We start from the raw sequence: 19,581 nt of genomic DNA, 5'->3' as shown, positions 1-19,581 counted from the left end.
CACAAGTCCTATACTTCTGACCAACTGGCTATAATCTAATTTCTCAGGTTAATTTGCTATAACAGCTCACATAATTCAGGGAAATATTTTACTTATGTTTACCAGTTTATTATAAAGGATACAAATAAACAGCCAGATGAAGAGGTACATAGGGCAATGTCCAGAAGGATCCTAGGTGTGGGAGCCTCTGTTCCTGTGAAGGTGAGGTGAACCACCTAGCATGTGGATATATGTTCACCAACAAAGAATCTCTCTCAACTCTTTAGATATTTTTATAAAGGCTTCATCACATAGGCATTAGTGATTATTAATTCAATTTCTATCTCTTCTCTTGTCCTATGAAGACAGGGGATGGGGCTGAAAGTTCCAAGTTTCTAACCATAACTTGGTCTTTCTGATTACCAGCCCTCATCCTGAAGCTCTCTAGAAGCCCACAAAGATTCATCTCATTAAAGCAAATGCTGCTCCTATCACCCAGGAAATTCCAAGGGTTTAGAACCTTTGAGTCAGGAGCCAAAGTCAAAGACTAAATATTAGAACAAAAGATGCTCTTAGCATCCCTGTCATTCAGGTAATTATAGGTGCTTTAGGAAATTTGTATCAGAAAGTGGAGGAAGAAAACAAATATATAGTTCTTATTCTGTCACACAGGGGAATTTGAGGTTGGTTTAGCAAAATGGACTATTAATTAATGAAATTCTTCAGATTAACAGACTAAGGGAGGAACACTAAATGATTAACATAATAGATGCTGAAAAAAACCGTGATAAAAATTCAATACCCATTAATCATAAAAACTCTGAACAAACTAGGAAAGGAAGGGAACTTCCCCAATCTGATAAAGGACATTTATAAAAAATCTACAGCTAACATAAAGCTTAATGGTGAGACATCAAATGCTTTTTTCCTTTTCCCTCCTAAGAGTGAACCAAGACAAGGATATGTTTTCATCAATTCTATTCAATGTGGATTGAAGGTCTTAGTGCAAAGAAGCAAGAAAAATAAAAGAAAGGCATAAAAATGGGAAGGGAAAAAATACAACTGTCTTTCTTCTCAGACAATATAGTTTTTTACATTTGGAAAAAATTCTAAGTAATCTACAAAACTGTTGGAACTAAAAAGTGAATTTAGCAAGTTTGAAGGTATCATGGTTCAAAATTCAATTGAATTTCTATATATTATTGATACATGATTGGATAATACATCTTAAAATATAAAGATATTTCCTCCACTCTGAGTGCTAAGTACTTTTCCACTCCAGTCTGTTGCCACTCTGCCTTCCCAGGCCTTCAGGTCTATTAGACCACAGGAACTTTCTGCTCCATGCTCCTTTGTTAGACCTCCAAGTCTGTGCTGATCCACTTGACCCTGTACTATTCCATGTGGAAAAATAAAACATGGAAGAGTTGGTGGTTTCTTCCATTTAGCTTCTTGCTTATCCTATTGTACTAAGTAATTATAGACTTGACTGCTAGTTTAATTTTGGCTTATTGTCTTAATTAGCTACTAAAACAGCTGGCTACCAGCCTGCTTGAGCTCAGTCTATCCCCTGACAATATCCATAAAAGAAAAAACTGATAAACTTCACTGAAATAAAAAATACCAACTTATTGAAAGACAGAGTTGAGAAAATACATCAAGAACAAATAAAACTCATACACATTAATAGAACAGTGGTTGCTAACAGAGGAATAGAAACTGACAGAGGAGTGACATGAAAGAATTTTCTGGGGTAACAAATATTCTGTATCTTGATTTGGGTGTTGTTTATTACTGTCAAGATGTATTGAATTGTACAATTGAGGCTTATACATTTCACTATCTGTAAATCTTGTATCAATTAAAAATATGTCTAAAAATATTGAGAGAAAAAACAAAAAGAGGAAGCACAAGGTAGGTCTTTGTATCTTCCTACAAAGTATTTTATGTAAAATTTTCAGTTAGACTAGAATGGAGAGCTTAGGTATAGAGTTACATTCCATTTGTTCAGTTACATAGCATAATTTATTATCTATTAAAAATTTTAGAACATTTGAATAATTTCATTAAAATCCAAAACCACAAAGGAGATCTGTAACCTATTAATCTACCACCTCAATCACAGATATTTTTGACACAAATTATTTATAAGAAGAAGATGAGAAATATTCTAAGTATTGATGTTCTAAGACATTAAAACATCTCAACAATAATACAACGAGACTCTCACCGCTTAACAAACAACTATAAAGTTGCTTATCTTACTGATAGAAAACAAGGTGAATGGGATAAAATATGCTTATTATGAAGCATTTTCTATAAGGTCAATCATAAGGACAGTACTCTCTGACATTCTCAGGCTGATAGACCTGCTAACCATCATTTAATATAGTGAGATGAAGTATGTTATAGTTGGTAGGGAAACACAGATTCAAGACTCAGTAATCTTGAGTAACTCACTGATTCATATTTTAATACTGATTGTAATGAGTATTATCTGTAGTCCAAGCAACACATGGATATAATGTTATTACTAGATAAGAAGATTCTAAAACACAAGAAATGTGTAGTGAGAGACCAATTTACTCAAATTTTGTAGGTGCTAAAGAGAGAGAGCATCTGAAAATTCTCTTAAGACTTTGCCTTGTCAATTACCTTGGTAAAGATCAATAGGTACTCTTTTAGCATATTCTTGAACTTATCCCTGGCCTGTTGCTCTCTGTCCATTCTTTGGAATCCTAGCATTTTAGAGGTGTCTAATGCATTTTGCACTTTACACCAAGAATCATTTTTCCAAAATATAAATCTAATTATGTCATTTTTCTGTTTAAAACTTTCCATTTACATACAGAATAAACCCCAGATTCCTCAGCATATCATTTAGGTTCCCCATAATCAGGGCTCTATTTCACCAGTTTTTATCACCATTATCAGTGTTATTACCCTAGCCCATTCACTCCAATTATCTTTATCTCTCATCCTACCCTCCAGTCACTCTATTAGTATCCTACTTAGTGTAAGATGGTCATGCAGTTGCACACCTCTGGTCATCCTTATGCTACATTCTAAGCCTTCAGTGCTTTTTCCTCATCCTCCTATGGGGCTAGTACTGTCTTATGTTTATGGCCACAGTGCATAAACATGTGTCTGTCATATAATTATTTTTATTAGACATGTATTGAATAAATGACTTAACTTATCCTAAGGTCTCACAGAAAGTGGTCAAAATTTCCTGACAACCAATTCACTCACTTTAGGTGCTTCACTGCTCAAAAACATTAAAACAAAGTTGCTAAGTCTTATTGATCAATATTATTGAATGTTTCCAAAGTAAGTCTACTCTTGTCTTGCCTTTTTGTTCTAAACATGGTATTTTTCACAAGCCCACATTTACTGGAGTTTAGCTTTACTAACACCATTGTTTATCTATATAATATTTTTGGATGATTGTCCTTGTTTTGTGATCCTTTCACATTCTTAGTTCAATTCAGATGGACACTGGAGCAGAACAGTGTAAGACAGGGCCAAATGAAGTCTGACAGATATCATCCTGTAATTGAGCTTAAAAAGTGGTAACCTTGGAAACTGTCCTCATAACACCAGTGGCCAATATCCAGTATTGGATGGCACTATGAAAAACTGAGTATTTCTTCTAAAAATACCTGCCACTATTTGAAAATTGTATAAGAAATGACAATGTACTGCTTTCACATTTATTTCCTCTAGTACTAAAATGACATACATACACGTCAAGAACTTTGAAAAACATTTTCTAGTACATTTGTATTTCCTCAGAAGGTAACATCCCACTATATAATTTATTAGAAGGGAAGAGAATTTGGGAACAATTTTTGGCAAAAAACAATATCTTTCTATGTTCTCTTTTTAAGAATTAAAGAGTATAAAGTGACAGGAGGGAGAGAGAAAGGAGAGGGAACTCCTGGAGACTGAATGTTATATGTTCTTTATGTATTTTTAAAACATTAAATCCTACATGTACTTTAAAAGAATAGTTATGCACACTATGCGTACTCAGTACCAGATTTTGCGTCAGGTGCATTATGTATATTATCTTTAGTGCTAATTGTAACACTAAGGCAGAAATTAATGTGCCAGAGCTGGAGTGTGAACTTACACCCCAGCTGTCTGTAGATAACATAGATCAGCAGGAGCAGTGCTCCTTTCAGCAGGAGCATCGCACTGAAAGTTTCCCAGGTCACACAGGCAGTTATCTGTCTTGACTGCAAAGTCTGTGCTGTCCATCTACTATACTACATCATCTCTGAGCAATGAAAGGAAATATTCTGCTTAGTCATAATATTCACTCAACATAGAAGGCTTACTTGACTTCTTAGGTAATTCCTCAATTACTTTTGCTAACAAGGAAATCTATATGATTGATATTTGCTTTAATAATTTATAGAAAAAGCCAAATGGGCTAATTGCTGCATTTATAACACCAATAGGAAAGCATGTCATGATAGAATGGGAAAATGAAAAAAAGCATTATAATGAAGATGACAACACTAATAATCAGTTACATGGTATTTGCTCTGTGCCAGGTACTCTAAGTTGCTTAGGTATATTTATTTAACACAGCAACCCTATGAGGTAGGTAGTATTATCATTTGCATATAATCAGAGTTAACGGAAATAAGGAGGTTAGGTCATGACCCTAAGGTCACATAGCTATAACTGAGAGCCAAGATCTGAACCCCAGGTGATCTGGTTCCACATTCTATGCTTAACAACTAGAGCTATTGAGTGTCTTTTTGTAGAAAGAAACTAGAAAGGATAACAACAACAACAACAACAGAATGCAACCCTATTTTGTTCACAATGTTACCAACTAGGCAGCATTTCCATTATGTTACTGTAAATAGATGTCCTAAACAGTGAATTTAGCAATCTGCTTCAGCAAAGAATTTAGTTAACCTTGCTGTTTGCTTATGCAAACTTAAACTCAGTTAAGTGGGGATTTCAGTAAAGTACAATGTATTTAGTGAGTTCAAATCAATGCTTGATCCTATCCTGTCTTTATCTACAAAATTGGTCTCAAGAATTAAAGTGAAAAATAGAGTTAGTTTCTGTAGGCTAAAAAGATTGTTTCTCTTAAATATGTTCCAAGCTTATGTCACATAATATTTTGCTTAGAATGGGTATATTCAGTGTGTTTGTGTATGTATTAATCTGGATTCACTTCTTAGGACTTCCCATGATCACTTCCAGTTCTTTCAAGCATCAAGTATAGTTAGGAAGCTCAACATGATGAAAAAAAGAGATCTCTTTAGATCTATTTAGGAAAGACATCCCAGGGCAGCCCGGGTGGCTCAGCGGTTTAGCACCGCCTTCAGTCCAGTGCCTGATCCTGGAGACCTGGGATCGAGTCCCACGTCAGGCTCCCTGCATGGAGCCTGCTTCTCCCTATGCCTGTGTCTTTGTCTCTCTCTCTCTCTCTGTCTCTCATAAATAAATAAAATATTTTTTAAAAATAAAGGAAAGACATCCCAGGGGCACCTGGGTCACTCAGTGGTTGAGCATTTGCCTTTAGCTCAGGTCAAGATCCTGGGGTCTGGGTTCAAGTCCCAGGGAGCCTGCTTCTCCCTCTGCCTATGTCTCTGCCTCTCTCTGTGTGTCTCTCATGAATAAATAAATAAAATCTAAAAAAAAAAAAAAAAGACATCCCAAATAAGCATCCTTTGATTAAAAATAAAATATAGGTGCACTTTAGGACAAGGTCTGCATTTAGATTCCTTCCGTTTTTTTTTTTTAAGTCATATTTTTATTATAATCTCTTTCTGTCCCAACGGGAATTATACAGTGACCAAGCAAATAACGAGCCAGAATTATGGAACTAGGGATCAAGACAATTCACATTAATAGAAGGCATCCTATTTTCAAAGGTAGGTAGAGTTTACCTTTTCAACAGATCAGTTCTAACAATGTATTCTTACTTTCTGATTTTGGAAATAATAATGAGTTACTGTTAATAAGCCTATACAATCTGACAACAGATTCTTTCACCATTGTTTAATGATGCATTTATGCATGAAATTGGAAAGACATTAAATTTGCTTGATCTCAAAATGCACAATCTGCATTTCCGATTTTTTTTTAATAACTGACCAGAAAATTCTTTTAATCCTAATTAATCATTCTGTTTACTTTGGCAAGTTGTGAAAGAGAGGAAAACATCTACAGGGTACAGAGAGTGTTCCGAGTTTGTGAAACTAGCTTCCCAAAAGGATGAAAATTTTCAACAACAGAGAAATGGTGAAGTACCAGATACAGATTATCCACTAAGGATAAAAATCAGGGTAGATAGCAGGTTTTTTATTCCTCCTGAGTGCTTAATAAATATGTAATCTTAAGGTAACTTTCTTTTGCTCTTTGTTTTTTAGGCAAATTTATCTCTTGGATAACTTTAAGTGCATGTATTATCAGCAGTCACTTAGGCCTGCCTAAAGCTATGGAGAATAACAATAAACTCAGCAGAAAGGTTAGAGCTAATGAAATGCTGTTTGAAGAAAGTAAAATTTTTCTATTGGAAAAACATTTTGATTTCTGCAAAGAACATAGTTTTTTAGTTCCACAGATTGTTATATCCTAGGTAACCACATAACTTTCATCTTTGCAACCACAGCAGCAAAGCTTAGAACATAGCTGCATTCCCTATTTCCACACTTAGCATTTAACACCTAGATTTCCAAACTCCTCACTTGTGAGTATAATATAAAGCTTAACTTACTATTTCATACCATATGACATAGTATTTCCCAGGATTGTGATGTGCTCTCCGAAGGGCACAGAGTTTCTTTTCCTCAAACTGCCAAATGGTTACTAGGCAGCTATGGATAGGAGAGACCAATTTCCATGTGGGATACATCTTTGTGAAAATACAGATTCTCAAACACCTAAACAAGTAGCTCTTATTTACTCTCTATCAGTTGAAAATAAATAGGCCTGTCCTATGCTTGAAGGCAAATATATCACTGCCTCCAGCTCTTTTACCCTTTGATGGCATCACTGACTCTAAAGTAAACCACAGCCACCTAGTACGCCCCAGGTTTGTACTTAAAATGCTGGAAGAGCAGATGTGGCAGTATATGGGTGAGGGAATCCAGAGAAGGGAGTCAATGCTCAAGAAGAGATTTTGGAAACTTGGATGAGTATTTTTGCCAATTGCTATTAGATTGTCTCATTATCTTATAATTACATTTCATTTAGTGATTCTATTTATTTATATCTATACCTGGTAAATCAGAGAAGAGAAGAATGCACTCGTTAAAGCCATTAGCCAAAAGCCGGTCCCGTAGCTGCTGGAGAATTGCTACTCCAATACAGAACGGGAAAGAGGAATTCCCAAGGAGTAAGGTATCCCAGAGGTGGAAAATTTTGTGCAGTGGAAATACATCTGTAAAATAACAAAATGTAAATACATTAATTAAAAAACCAAAATAACAGAAATTAAAACAATAACAAGCTGTTTTACTAGACATATGACAAATGCCTTATGGTCGAAACTGTTTAAGAACAAATACTACCAAACTGTTTTTATAAAATGTTTATGTGGTTTTATAAAATATTTATAAACACTATTTTTGGTTTGGTTTCATAAAATGTTTATATAACTTTTTATACAATATTTATTGCTTCCTAAGGCATCTTTAAAAATTGATAATCAAGTTGGTCAAATAGATGACATTTTCTATCCTCCATCATCAATCCTAGTATAGTTGTTCCATTTATTATATTTCTTCCTAGAATTTTCTTGTTATACTATTCTCACAAGTTTATTTACCTAGGTGAAATTTAGTCTTGTTTTGGATTCAGTATTGTTACATTTTTATTATGCATTCTAAATAATTGCTTTATTATTTTATCCTATTTTTTGCAACTTTATTTTTTTACATTTAATGAGACTGGATATATTTCCAGGCCAATGAATACAGATCTACTCTAAATATGGTACTCTATTTATCCTATATACCCATTTAAACAGAATGTCCACTATATTAACACTGTAATTGATTAAACTATTATATATCTACATAATATGTTTCATTCCTAAAGGAATTCCAGGTTTGGAAATAGCAAAAGTATTAGTTATTAAAGGATCTCTAAAAATTGACTCTCATTTGATTTGTAAAAGTTGTCTTCCAAAATTCTATGTACATACTAAATAGTTAATGTTAATTTCTTTTTCAATAGAGGGCAGAGATTGTATGACTGTCATGACATGTAAGATAGGCATCCTATATATCACTATACAACATTCACCCTATGCTATACTCTTTTTGATATTTAGTCCTCAAAACAATTCAAATTTCTCCCTACCCAACTCTATTACATTAGAATTAAATAAGGATACTCATGTAATTATATCTGTTTAATATCACTATAGCTATAATATACTGGGGTAGAACAGAGCTGTCCTTTTACCAATATGATATTGAAGAAAAGGGAAAATAATACTTACGAGTAAACATGGTGAGAAACCAAGGTATGGCATAGAGCTATGGGTGGAAGAGGAAAAGGGTGCCAGGGATGGATAAAGAAAAAATGAAAGATAATTACAATGATTATCAATAAACTGAATGGTAAAAAATATTTGATACTTTGGTCTACTCCACTGATTAAGAGTAAATGTCAATAATTATTACTACAAATACTCTTCTAAATAATATCTCTTACAAATGCTGCAGATGACACTTTCGCCAAGGATTATTCCACAGAATGTCTTCATTTTATCAAAGAAAATATTCAAGGCAATGCCTAACCCAAACACAATACTAGCTTGCCAATTCCAAGGGTGTACTTTTAGGTTGTACAAAAATATTTCTGAGATTATAATGGTCGTTATCAGTGTTGAGTTACCCTTGGTATTTTTGAGAATTGATAAGATGGTATTTGAAAAATGTCTCATAAAAACGTACTATGAAGCACATGCCTTCTATTATCAATCTCAAAGTTAATAGGAAACTTCAAAACAGACTAAAAGTAATAAGATCTAGAAATGAAATAATTCGTGTCTTTAGCTGAGTGACAAGTTTGCTTTCCTAAGTTTATTGTCTAGGAATGAATACACACACACAGTCTCGTATATACACTTTGAATTAATTTTTTGACATTTTGAAAGTGAGAAATTATTCTTAATTTCTAAAATAGTAAAAGCTCTTTTGTCAGTAGCAAGTATCAAAAATCAATAATAATTTATAGAAAAATTAGAAAAAACTCTAATTTTATTTTACTTTCTGTATCAGTGCAGTCTACATTAGACAAAGATTTCTATACTACCTATAAAATTTAAATAAATATCCTTTCAACGCCTATCAATTACGAATTCATGAGTAAAGTTGCATATGTCTTTGAATAGCACACACTGAGTATTTATATTATCAAAACATTGGTCATAAACCTTAGATATAATTATATACTATGTTAAAATCTAAGTACTGTATGAGAAATAAAGCCCAATGCTCTCCACAAGATCATTTACATACATTAACACACAGTTCTTTCAAGTGACATTATAAAAGGAAAACTGAGGAGTACAAAGGTATGGGACTTCACTGTAAAGAATATGTATTGTAGAAAACAATAAAATATAACAAAATCTGAATTCTTCAGCTTAATTTAAGTTTAAAAATAATCAGTAAATATCAGTTTCATCACTATTGTTTAGCTTTTCTTTCTTTGAAGTATGTGACATAAATTACATTACAATACCTCTACCCTTCTGATCAAAGCCAAGTATTTCCCATTAGGAATCTTAACTGAATTACTTTGGTAACAAGCTAACAATCTGTTTTCACACATAGTGTAGAGGGCATTGTATGAGGAACCTACACAAAGTAGAGAAGGAATCACTTCAAATGATCAGAGGGAAAACTTACCAGGCTCACACAAAGCCAGGAATAGTTCATCTTACCACCAGTCAGAATAAAGAAAACTAATAAACAAATAAAAAATCTGTAATAAACAAGAAATTGGATAGAGTACCTAAGAGTACTGCCTTAGTAATATTAGCAAAATTATGCTCCCAAATTATGCTGCTGTGGTCTTACTTAATAAACCTTAGAAACAAGCTTTGAAAGGATCAAACTGTTTCAATGTTAGTTAGCTACATCCCAAAATGAAGTTCAAGATACTTGGACTTCAAGCTAAGGATGTCTATGTTAAGTAGAGACATGGCAGATACAAAAAACAATTCTAACAAATCAGACTTTTGGAGATGAAAAGTATAATGTTTGAGACCAAAAAAAATATACTGGATGGGATTAAGAGCAGATTGGACATTGCAGATGAAAAAAATTAGTGAACTTGAAAACATCAAAATAGAAAGTGCTCAAAATGAAACAATGTTAGGGAGAAAAAGGACAAAAAAAAAAAAATCCTAAGCATCAGTGAGTAACTTCAATCAGCTAAATATATATATTAGAGCTACCCAAAGAGACAGAAGAGATGAGAAGAGACAGAAAAAAATATATTATTTATTTTTCAGAAAAAAATTTGAATAATAGCTTGAACATTTCCCAAATTTGATGAAAACTATAAACTAATGGATCCAAAAATCTCAAGATCCCAAACACAAGAACCATGAAGAAAATCACACCAAGGCACATTGTACTCAAATTTCTCAAAATTAGTGGTAAAGAGAAAAAAATCTTACACTATAGCTACAGAAAAAAGCCATAATACTATGGAAGAGCATCAGTAAGAAGATTCTTCTCAAAAATGTTTTCTTGTCAGTGCCCAACAACAGAGTGTAGTAACATTTTTAAAGTATTAAAAAAATTGTCTCTTTAGAACTGTACGGTTAGCAAAAATATCTTTTGAAGACAAAAAGTAAAACAAAGACTTTCATACACAGAGAAGCTGAAAAGTTCATCACCAGCAGTCCTGTACTACAAGAAATGATGAAGAAGTCCTCCAGGCAGAAGGGAAATGATACTAGATGGAAATCTAGATCTACACAGAAGAATGAAGAGACAGGGAATTGTAAATGTGTATGTGGATGTATAGAAGACTTTTATTTTTAAAAAATCTTTAAAAATAGTTGATTGTTTAAAGCAAAAAGAGTAACTTGTTGCATGTAGAAATAAAATTTAGGACAACTATAATGCAAACACTGGGAGGGTAAAATGGAAATATATATTATAAAGTATTTGTACTATCTGTGAAGTGGTATAATAATACTTGAAAGCAAACAATTTCTTAACTGTATCACTGTTCACATTTTAGATTACATAACTTTTGGTTGGGAATGTCCTTTGCATTTTCAGATTATTGAAGTGATCCAGCCTCTGCCTAGTAGATGCCAATAGCATTCACCCAGTTTTGTCAAAAACATCTCCAAACATTGTCAAAAATCCTCTGGGAGGCAAAACTGCCTGTTTGAGGATCACTGCATAAATCCTAAGGAAACCAATAAGAAAACACAACAGAATCATAGTTAACATGCCAACAAAGGAGATAAAATCAAAGGGGAAAAAAAGCAGATAAAAGGGAAAAAGAACTGATAAGACAAAATAAAAATATCAAATGATAGATTTAAAAGCAACCGTATCAACAATCACAAAAAAAGGCAATGCTTCTTGTGATGGTTGATTTTATGTGTCAACTTGATTGATATGGGGTGTCCAGATATTAGTGAAACACTAATCTGGTTGTGACATGGAGGGTGTTTCTGGATTAGATCAACACGCGAATCAGTAGACTTAGTAAAGCAGATTGCCCTCCTAATGTGAGTGGGCCTTATGCAATTTGTTGGAGGTCTCAAGAGAACAGAAGACAGAGTAAGGGAGAGCTCACTGACTGACAGGATATAGCAGTGAACAAAAACATAGTTCCAGCCTGTAAGGAGCTTACTTTATTAAGGGCAGTAGATATTCACTAAATATTCTTTCAATTCGCTCCAATTAGGTTCTTGCCTCCACCTCACTACCAAAACTACTCTTACCTTTGTTATAAAAGAGTTCTATGTTGCTAAATCTAATAGTGAGTTCTTATTCTCAATGCTTCTTTACCAATCATCAAGGGTGTTAATTATTCTTACCTTCTCACCTTTCACCCCCATATGACTTCTAAGACACCACATTCATCTACTTTTCTGCTCAATCTCTTTTGTTGGTTCTTCAACTCCCTGACTTAAATATTGGCATGTCTTGTTCTCAGTCCTTGGACTTTTCCTCTTTTTTCAATTTTTTTCCCAAATGATTACATACATCTGTCCCCAGCAACCTGCTGGGTTTACCTTCAAAATTATGCATAATGCAAAAAACTGCTTACCACCCCTACCACTAATTTCCTGATTCAAGGCACTCTTGTCTAGATTATCATAATAGTGCATGACTAACCTTTTCAAATTCCATCCTTGCCCTCCTTGAGTTTCTCTTACCATAACAGCCAGAATGATCTTGTTGTAATGTTAGGTGAGAACACGTCATTCCTCTGGTCAACAGTATACAGTGGCTTTTCACCACTGTAAAAGCTAAAGTCTTAACTAAGCAATCTGGTTTGATGTAAAATCTGATCCTCTTTGACTCTCATCTCTCTGTTCACTGGGATCCAGTCACATTGGTCTCTTGGCTGCTTCTTCAACATTTTTGGCATGCTTACATCCCAGGGCTTTAGCTCTTGCTGTTGCTTTTGCTTCAGTTGCTCTTTCTCTCAGTTCCTTAAGGCATTTATTCAAAAGTCACTTTTTCCATGAAAGCTTTCCTAGACTGACTTCCTCCTTCCATTCCATGATAGTCACACAGAGAGAGAGAGAGAGAGAGAGAGAGAGAGAGAGAGGAGAGGCAGAGACATAGGCAGAGGGAGAAGCAGGCTCCATGAACCGGGAGCCCGACGTGGGATTCGATCCCGGGTCTCCAGGATCGCGCCCTGGGCCAAAGGCAGGCACCAAACCGCTGCGCCACCCAGGGATCCCTCTCTCAAGTTTTTAATTCCAGTTAGTTAACAGTGTTATATTAGTTTCAGGTGTACAATATAGTGATTCAACACTTCCATACATCACTTGGTGCTCACCACAAGTGCATTCCTTAACCCCCCATCCCCTATTTTAACCCTTCTTCCACCCTGCTCCCCTGACCACTTTATTTAAAAATTTAATTTCTTCTTCATCTGAGCACCTCACATTCATGTCCTTCCTTAATTTTTTCTTTAGTACTTATCACTAACCAACATACCATATATATATTTACCTGTTTTATTGTTTATTCCCACTAGAATATAAATTCAACGAGGGCAAAGATTTTGTCTGTTCTTTTTTTTTTTCCATTGACATACCCATGGCCTTGGAAAATAGGCAGGACATAACAGGCACTCACATGTTTGTTGAAAGAAAGAAAAAAAATATATAATGAAGACAACTGAAAGAGATAGATGAAAAGATCCAAATATGAGATTATACATCATATTGAGAAATTTTTAATAAATATGAAATAATGAGAAAATCAGCTAATCTTCCTTGGATAATATATACCTGTGTGTGTGTGTGTGTGTGTGTGTGTGTGTGTATCTCCATATTAAATAGTGGAAAGTACTTAAAAAACATGAAACTTAAAATTCTGAATTATATACTTATACTTTGATAACAGTGATAAAGAATTATTAGAAATAAGTGAAATGCATATTTTAATATTTGAAAAGTAATAATTAATTCAAGTTGAAAACATTTCCTTAATACATAACAACTCCCAGGTGCTCACCAGCATCAGTCATCTTTTATCAACTGAAGTCAGGTAAATAGTTAATATATTCTGTGAAATAATAATGCGTGTTATTTATTCTTACTTTATTTGTACCTTTTAAAATTTTAACTGATAATTTAGTCTTAAATAATTCCTTAGGATATTGGTACATCTTCATAATACAGTCTCATGTATGAGAAAAATAGCAGTATAACATAATTTTGAGTACTAGGCTGGTTCACATTTTAATTTAAAAAATAACAAATAATGAAATATTTTATTAAAATATAAAAAAACATAAAATTAGCCTTATTAAGTTAGAGATATTATTAGCTTTTCCTGACTTAAAGATGGGTACTGAAACCCAATAAAAAAAAAATCATACATGCTTTAGCTATTTTTTCCAGATGATTAAATTATTTTGCTTTATTTGGCCTAGTGGTAGTTAACTAAGTCAGCTGAGTAAATACTGCCCCCTAGCTACATCAAGAAAGAATAGTGATATTTAAGCATTTGAGCAGGTCTTTCCAACGGCCTGGTAATATCAAAATTACAAATATCAATAGGAAAAGCAAAGGCAGGAAGCTCATTAACTTTATTTCGAAAAGTAGAAAATTATGGTTTAAAAAGTTGTGAACTTATACAAATGTAAAAGATTTAAAAAGGAAATATTTCTTATAAACTGGATGAATCTTCTGACAAATGTAATTTACATATTGCATTGTTTCTCCTCTCTATTAACATTTTTAATTTATATTTTTACTTATTTTATGTATTATAAAAATTATTTTAATTATTATATTTTATACAATTATTATTATTATAAAAGGGAGTTCCTTCTAGTTGAGTTTCTTAATCTACCTCCTTATAAGCATACTGTATTTTGTTTACTTCAAGGCAGAAGTATGATTACATTTAAATTACATTTAAGTTAAGCCTCTTCTATGAAATTACCTCCACTTTGCAATTACCTAGGTATATTTATCCTTTTCCATTTTATTCTGCATGAGTTCCTCAAAACCATTTGATGTCATTGAGTGGGCTTATACTTTTCACTATTTTAATGAGTCTACTATTAATATAATATTCTCAAATATCTCTGGGCTTCATCAGTTCATTTTTTATCTCCTTTTGGTAATCTATATATTTTTTAGCTCCTTATTTTCTTCATTTTAATTTTTATTATATTTTTAAGTTTTTATATAAATTCCCATTAACATATAGTGTAATATTAGTTTTAAGTGGTTTATATATATTTTTAAAGATTTATTTGAGAGAGAGAGAGAGTGAGAGTGAAAGCTGGGATGGGGTGGATATGGTAGGGAGGGGCAGAGGGAAAGGGAGAGAAGCCGACTGAGTGTGGAGCCCCAAGACACAGGGCTCAATCCCACATCCTAGAGATCATGACCCGAGCCAAAACCAAGAATTGGAGGCCCAACCAACTGAGCCACCCAGGAGACCCAACAGGTCGCTCATTTTTTTTTTTTTTTGGTCTCTCATTTTTAAAGTGAGATCATGTTGGGTTATTTTTGTGAGGTAACAGAAGACTTTTTCATTTGCTTTTATTAGTGATTCTTTTATTTCTTTTCTCCTTTCTTTTTCTCTCCGTCTTTTCATTATTTATTATCTTCAAATGGGTCCAGCTTCCTAGTAAAGAATAAATGTTAGTATGGTGGAGAGGTAGAATTTGGGGAGGGTAGTTCATAATCGCCATTCAAAACTGTTGCCTACAATATATTTCATTAACACTCAGGGTATATTGGACTCAATTACAGTTTTTGATATGCTTTTTTGAGCATTTCTAACTATTTGTAAGGATTGATATTTTATAATATTTTATTACTTTTAACGAAGAAAAAATAAAGAGAAAATTTACATACACTTTTGAAAAGAAGATTAAAATCACCATATGAATCTATTAGGTCCTTTTATAAATCTGTGATACATTACTGAAAATTCAGTGATCTTATTCTTCTTGCATCTGAAATATTTTGTTCTTTTATCAAAGTAGGATTCATTTTATTATTACTTTTCAATTATTCCCAACTATGCTAAAAAATGATTAAAACAAAGGAAAAAAGAAAAATGATGGAGTCACCTAGAAGGATGGTATATTAAAATAAATGATCATTATTACCATTTTCTTTTTTTCCTACTAAATCATCTAAGGTATGACATCATCTTTCAAGAAGATATAAAAGATTCATGAGACCTAATTACAGTGTGTTTTTTTTTTAAGAGTTCAATGAACACAGTTGAGAATTCAGAATTTCTCATTTTCCACCCTCACTAGCAAAGAGAAAAAAATACTGATAGAGGATAATGTTTCACAATTATTAGACCAATCAGAAGATTGGCAGCAGCATTCTAGATTCTAGTGAAGTGGTAACAGTGTTACACTGGTTATATAGTGAAATTTCAAACTGAATGCTCAGGTGATGATATCTTAAATGAATTTCCTCAAACACAAGAATCGAGGTAAACAATAAGTTGGTCTCTCACTGGAAAGGACTCATTACCCAATATTTTGTAACAAAAATCTGGACCATCCTATTTTGCTCAAAAAGATAAATGAGAGTGAGCTTTAATCTTAAAATATTTCTACATCAAAATTTCATACAATTTCAGTGGATAGGGACTCCTGGGTGGCTCAGTGGTTGGGCAGCTGCCTTCAGCTCATGTCTTGATCCCGGGGTCTGGGATCGAGTCCTGCATTGGGCTCCTGCGAGGAGCCTGCTTCTCCCTCAGTCTATGTTTCTGCCTCTTTCTCTCTCTCTCTCTGTGTCTCTCATGAATAAATAAATAAATCTTTAAAAAAAAATAAGTGGATAAATGCTAAAGGTAGGCATGTTTACAAAATGATTGGAAGGAAACATAATTAGAAAAAAATCATTAAATTTATTAACCTGTGTTGATTGATCTAAAATGAAAACATTTTGCAATTATTAAACAAAAAAGATGCTGTTCTCCAACAAAGTTATGAGGCCTATTAATGTTTTGTTTTGATAACTGCAGGTTTTGAACATGCAGGTGCAAGAAGAAGACCCAGAGAAATGCTAGAATCTATTAGAAATGTATTTGAAATCTAGAGTCAATATTTACAAGATAGATATGCTCCAGGTTCATGCATGATAGATGAGCAGTAAATTCAAAGCATTCTGTACATTTCAAGAATACATACTTTCAAAATGATGAATATATGGAATAAAATTTGTGGTTTGCTATGTTCATAGTCTTACTAAATTTTTTTTAAAATTTTTTTTAGTCTTACTAAATTTTTAATAAAATTATTTTTGCTATGTCTTCATTCTACTTCTGTAAATTATTACAAAATGATTTAAACATATAAAAATAATTTAAAAGTTCCATTGGATTCAGATGGTAAATGGTTTTCTTTCTCTTGTATACAAAAGGTTATATTATTACATCTTTTGCAGGTAATGATTTCCCTAATTCTAAAAAAAGAGGCAAAAGATCAAATTAAAATTAAATAACTGTATAATCATTTCTTTTTTTGTTTTTACTTGACTTATAATATTGAACTGAAAAAGTATAAAGTAGAAATCAGTAATAAAACCAGCTGGAGAATTTAATAGCTCTAAGATCCACAGTATCATTTTAGGGAAGGACTAGGTACTTTTCAATTCCAGAGTGCCTTTCAATTATCTGAGTACCTAAAAGCTTTTTAAAATTTTCACGCAAAATTAATTTACCTTAAGTAAAGGACAAAAAGACATGTTATGTAGCACTTTCTGGAAGAAAAACACCTTAAAAATCTAGCAAATAAAAAATCAAGGAAATAAAAAAGGTAAAATTCAAAGTGGTGAGTGCCAATCTTACCAAGTGGGATATGCAAGAAAGTCTTCATTGTTATTAGTACTATGTTGTCTTTGGCAAAGAATTCATTTTTTTAAAAAATATTTATTTATTTGTTTATTCATGAGAGACACACAGAGAGAGAGAGAGGCAGAGACAGGCAGAGGGAGAAGCAGGCCCCATGCAGGGAGCCGGACGTGGGACTTGATCCTAGAGACCCCTGGACTGAAGGTGGTGCTAAACCACTGAGCAACCCGGGCTGCCCTGGCAAAGAATTCATTAACTGATACAGCAAAATAATATATGCAGTACAGCTTGCAATAGTACGCTTTTCTAAATGTAAATCATATTAATATCACCAAGAAATAGTATGTGATCAGACTCTAACAATAAGTTAGAACAAGAACACTAATAATGGTTAATTCCTTAACACTGTGAACCTAGAACTATACTGAGTAGTTTATATGTATTATTTAATCATCACAATGTTCCTTTGAGGTAAGATTTATTATAATCAACACAAACACTAACAGGACTGTGGATAAGAAACGAACAAGTATTTAGCTAGTAAGTTGAAGAGTCCGGATTAGAACTCTGGCTCATTTGACACCAGTGTTTGAGCGCTTTCTTTCTATACCAGTTTTCCCAAATTGTGGTCACAGACCCCGGGAGATCTTCAAGACCCTTTTTGGGTCAACATTTCAAAGCTGTTTTCACAACACTACTAAGGTACTTTGTGTTGTGTGCAAAGCCACTTGTGGATAAAACTGCTGGTACCTTATTACAAATCAAGGCCATGGCACTAAAGTGTAATAGTCATATTCTTGTAATGGCTTAAAATTAATAATTGTATTAAGTATCTTTTTAAATGTTTTATGAGACAAAATGGAAAGCATGCATAAAACTCTTATACTGTATACTGAAGTGTAAAGATTGTTTTGAGGAAAATCATTTGGACAATCATTTGAGCTGTGAGTCAAGGCAGGTGCTTTTTTTTTCCTCCCACGAATACCATTCTTTTTTTCCTTGCAAGTATGACATATAGACAATTATTTTTTCCAGACTTTCATATTAAGCAGATATTTCTCAAAAAAGTGAGCCTGCCACTTCAAGAAAAAAATGGTAGCAGTCAGGTGAATATTAGAATTTTAGAAAACTTGTTTCTGCCACTGTAAGTTTGGCAGTTTTCTAATCCTTAATGGTTTTTTGGATGAGATCAGTGATCATATTAATGAAAATGATTTTTAAAATATTGTATAATGAAAGGTTTCATAGTTGAAAGATTTGCATAATTCAGTAAACCAATATTTTAAACGACCAATGCATGACATTATAAAATCATGTGTGGATAAAAGCCATTCAAAGTGCAAGACAGGGACGCCTGGGTGGCTCAGTGGTTGAGCGTCTGCCTTTGGCTCAGAGCATGATCCTGGAGTCCTGGGACCGAGTCCCACATCGGGCTTCCTGCATGGCACCTGCTTTTCCCTCTGCCTGTGTCTCTGCCTTTCTCTCATGAATAAATAATAAAATCTTAAAAAAACAAACAAACAAAAAAAAAACCAAGTGCACGACAAACTGATCGATTTGAATGGAATAGAGTATGAAAAATTCATAGGTATGGTTTTAGACTGTACATTGTAACTAAGCTATAAGAAACTACCACTGCCTGAAAACGCCCTTTGCCAACTACATGTCTATATAAGTCCTAATTTTCTTCATACACTTCAAACAAAATAATGATTCATAACAGACTGAATTCAGAAGTAGATATGAGAATTTACCTTTCTTCTATTAAGTGGAGACTGCAAAAATATAATACCACTTTACCATTTTTTTTAAAACAACTATTTTTTAGAAAAACGTGTTATTATGGTTAACATGCAGTGGCTTTGCTGTCATTTTTATTTATTTTTATTTTATTATTATTTAAAATATTTTATTTATTTATTCATGAGAGACAGAGAGAGAGGCAGAGACATAAGCAGAGGGAGAAGCAGGCTCCATGCAAGGAGCCCGATGTGGGACTGGATCCCGGATCCCAGGATCACACCCTGAGCTAAAGGCAGACGCTCAACCGCTGAGCCACTCA

At 33.4% G+C, this 19,581-nt stretch overlaps 1 protein-coding gene across 3 annotated transcripts in view; it reads right to left on the bottom strand.

Annotated features, from left to right (window-relative positions):
• The window catches only part of TBCK (TBC1 domain containing kinase), a 224,360-nt gene that overhangs the window by 86,777 nt on the left and 118,002 nt on the right, over positions 1–19,581 (bottom strand). For all 3 annotated transcript variants that reach the window (XM_055342419.1, XM_055342418.1, XM_055342420.1), the window contains 2 exons: positions 8,459–8,495; positions 7,232–7,393 (listed from right to left, as the gene is read on the bottom strand). In XM_055342419.1, coding sequence (XP_055198394.1) covers positions 7,232–7,393; positions 8,459–8,495 — 199 coding nt within the window. The remainder of the gene's footprint in view (positions 1–7,231; positions 7,394–8,458; positions 8,496–19,581) is intronic.

The sequence above is a fragment of the Nyctereutes procyonoides genome, unplaced genomic scaffold, assembly GCF_905146905.1.
Source record: "Nyctereutes procyonoides isolate TBG_1078 unplaced genomic scaffold, NYPRO_anot_genome, whole genome shotgun sequence".
NCBI classification, from domain to species: Eukaryota; Metazoa; Chordata; class Mammalia; order Carnivora; family Canidae; genus Nyctereutes; species Nyctereutes procyonoides.
The sequence above is the reverse complement of the archived record's forward strand: the minus strand, read 5'-3'. Positions and strand labels throughout refer to the sequence as shown.